The sequence below is a fragment of the Mus caroli genome, chromosome 16 (assembly GCF_900094665.2).
Source record: "Mus caroli chromosome 16, CAROLI_EIJ_v1.1, whole genome shotgun sequence".
Classification (NCBI taxonomy): domain Eukaryota; kingdom Metazoa; phylum Chordata; class Mammalia; order Rodentia; family Muridae; genus Mus; species Mus caroli.
The window spans coordinates 29,758,665-29,760,627 of NC_034585.1; the positions used below are offsets into that span (position 1 = coordinate 29,758,665).

A 1,963-nucleotide genomic window follows, 5' to 3' on the forward strand; every position below is an offset into this window, starting at 1 on the left:
ACCTCAACTCAAATTTTGTCAACCCATCCTCAGAGCCAACACACTGGAAGCAAGGAGACCAACAGCAATCCTCAAACTACCACCACCCCAGAGGTAACCACATCAACTCCTTCAGCATTCTCACGTGACCCAATTCAGACAGAGACAATTTCTCAAAGATCAATCTCTCCGGGGGAGACAACCACCTCACATGCTCCCATCATGAGCAGCTCAGCTCCAAGTACAACACACATGTTATCCACAACATCCTCCACTGAAAATACCTCAGGAGACACAAGATACACAACAGCAGTAAGGACTCAAGGTTCTACACCTGCCACCACACAGAAATCATTGACACCTTCATCCCAGAACATTTCAACAGTGTCAGCACCCATCACCTCAACTCAAATTTTGTCAACCTTTCCTCAGAGCCAACACACTAGAAGCAAGGAGACCAACAGAAATCCTCAAACTATCACCACCCCAGAGGTAACCACATCAACTCCTTCAGCCACCTCCCGTGACCAAATTAAGACAGAGGCAAGTTCTCAAAGAACAATCTCTCCTGGGGAGACAACCACCTCACATTCTTCCAGCATAAGCAGTTCAGCTCCAAGTACAGCACACACACACATGTTATCCACAACATCCTCCACTCAAAGTACCTCAGTAGACACAAGATACACAACAGCAGTAAGGACTCAAGGTTCTATACCTGCCACGACACAGACCTCACTGACACATTCATCCCAGAATATGTCAACACTGTCAACACCCATCACCTCTACTCACAAATTGTCAACCCTTCCTCAGAGCCAATACACTGGAAGCAAGGGGACCAGCAGCAATCCTCAAACTTCCACCACCCCAGAGGTGACCACATCAACTCCTTCATCCACCTCCCGTGACCCAATTCAGACAGAGACAATTTCTCAAAGAACAATCTCTCCTGGGGAGACAACCAACTCACATGCACCCAGCATAAGCAGTTCAGCTCCTAGTACAACACACATGTTATCCACAACATCCTCCACTAAAAGTACGTCAGTAGACACAGGACATACAGCAGCAGTAAGGACTCAAGGTTCTACACCTGCAACCACACAGGTCTCTCCTTCATCCCAGAATAGGTCAACAGGGTCAGCACCCATCACCTCAACTCAAATTTTGTCAACCCTTCCCCAGAGCCAACACACTGGAAGCAAAGAGACCAACAGCATTCCTCAAACTTCCACCACCACAGAGGTAACAACATCAACTCCTTCAGCCTTCTCACGTGACCAAATTCAGACCGAGACAAGTTCCCAAAGAACAATCTCTCCTGGGGAGACAACCACCTCACATGATCCCAGCATAAGCAGTTCAGCTCCAAGTACAGCACACACACACATGTTATCCACAACATCCTCCACTCAAAGTAACTCAGTAGACACAGGACACACAACAGCAGTAGGGACTCAAGGTACTANACCTGCCACCACACAGGTCTCATCATCATCCCAGAATATGTCAACAGTGTCAACACCCATCACTTCTACTCACGAATTGTCAACCCTTCCTCAGAGCCAGCACACTGGAAGCAAGGGGACCAGCAGCAATCCTCAAATTAACACCACCCCAGAGGTGACCACATCAACTCCATCAGCCTCCTCACGTGAGCAAATTAAGACAGAGACAAGTTCCCAAAGAACAATCTCTACGGGGGAGACAACCACCTCACATGCTCCCATCTTGAGCAGCTCAGCTCCAAGTACAACACGCATGTTATCCACAACATCCTCCACTCAAAGTACCTCAGTAGACACAAGACACACAACAGCAGTAAGGACTCAAGGTTCTACANCTGCAACCAAACAGGTCTCTCCTTCATCCCAGAGTATGTCAACAGGGTCAGTACCCATCACCTCAACTCAAATTTTGTCAACCCATCCTCAGAGCCAACACACTGGAAGCAAGGAGACCAACAGCAATCCTCAAACTA

General features: G+C 47.9%; 1 protein-coding gene across 1 annotated transcript in view; it reads left to right on the forward strand.

The window, feature by feature from the left end:
* Muc4 (mucin 4, cell surface associated) overlaps positions 1–1,963 on the forward strand; it is a 49,204-nt gene that overhangs the window by 16,061 nt on the left and 31,180 nt on the right. Inside the window, exon 3 of the mRNA XM_021185610.1 lies at positions 116–1,839. Within this exon, the coding sequence (XP_021041269.1) occupies positions 116–1,839 (1,724 nt within the window). The remainder of the gene's footprint in view (positions 1–115; positions 1,840–1,963) is intronic.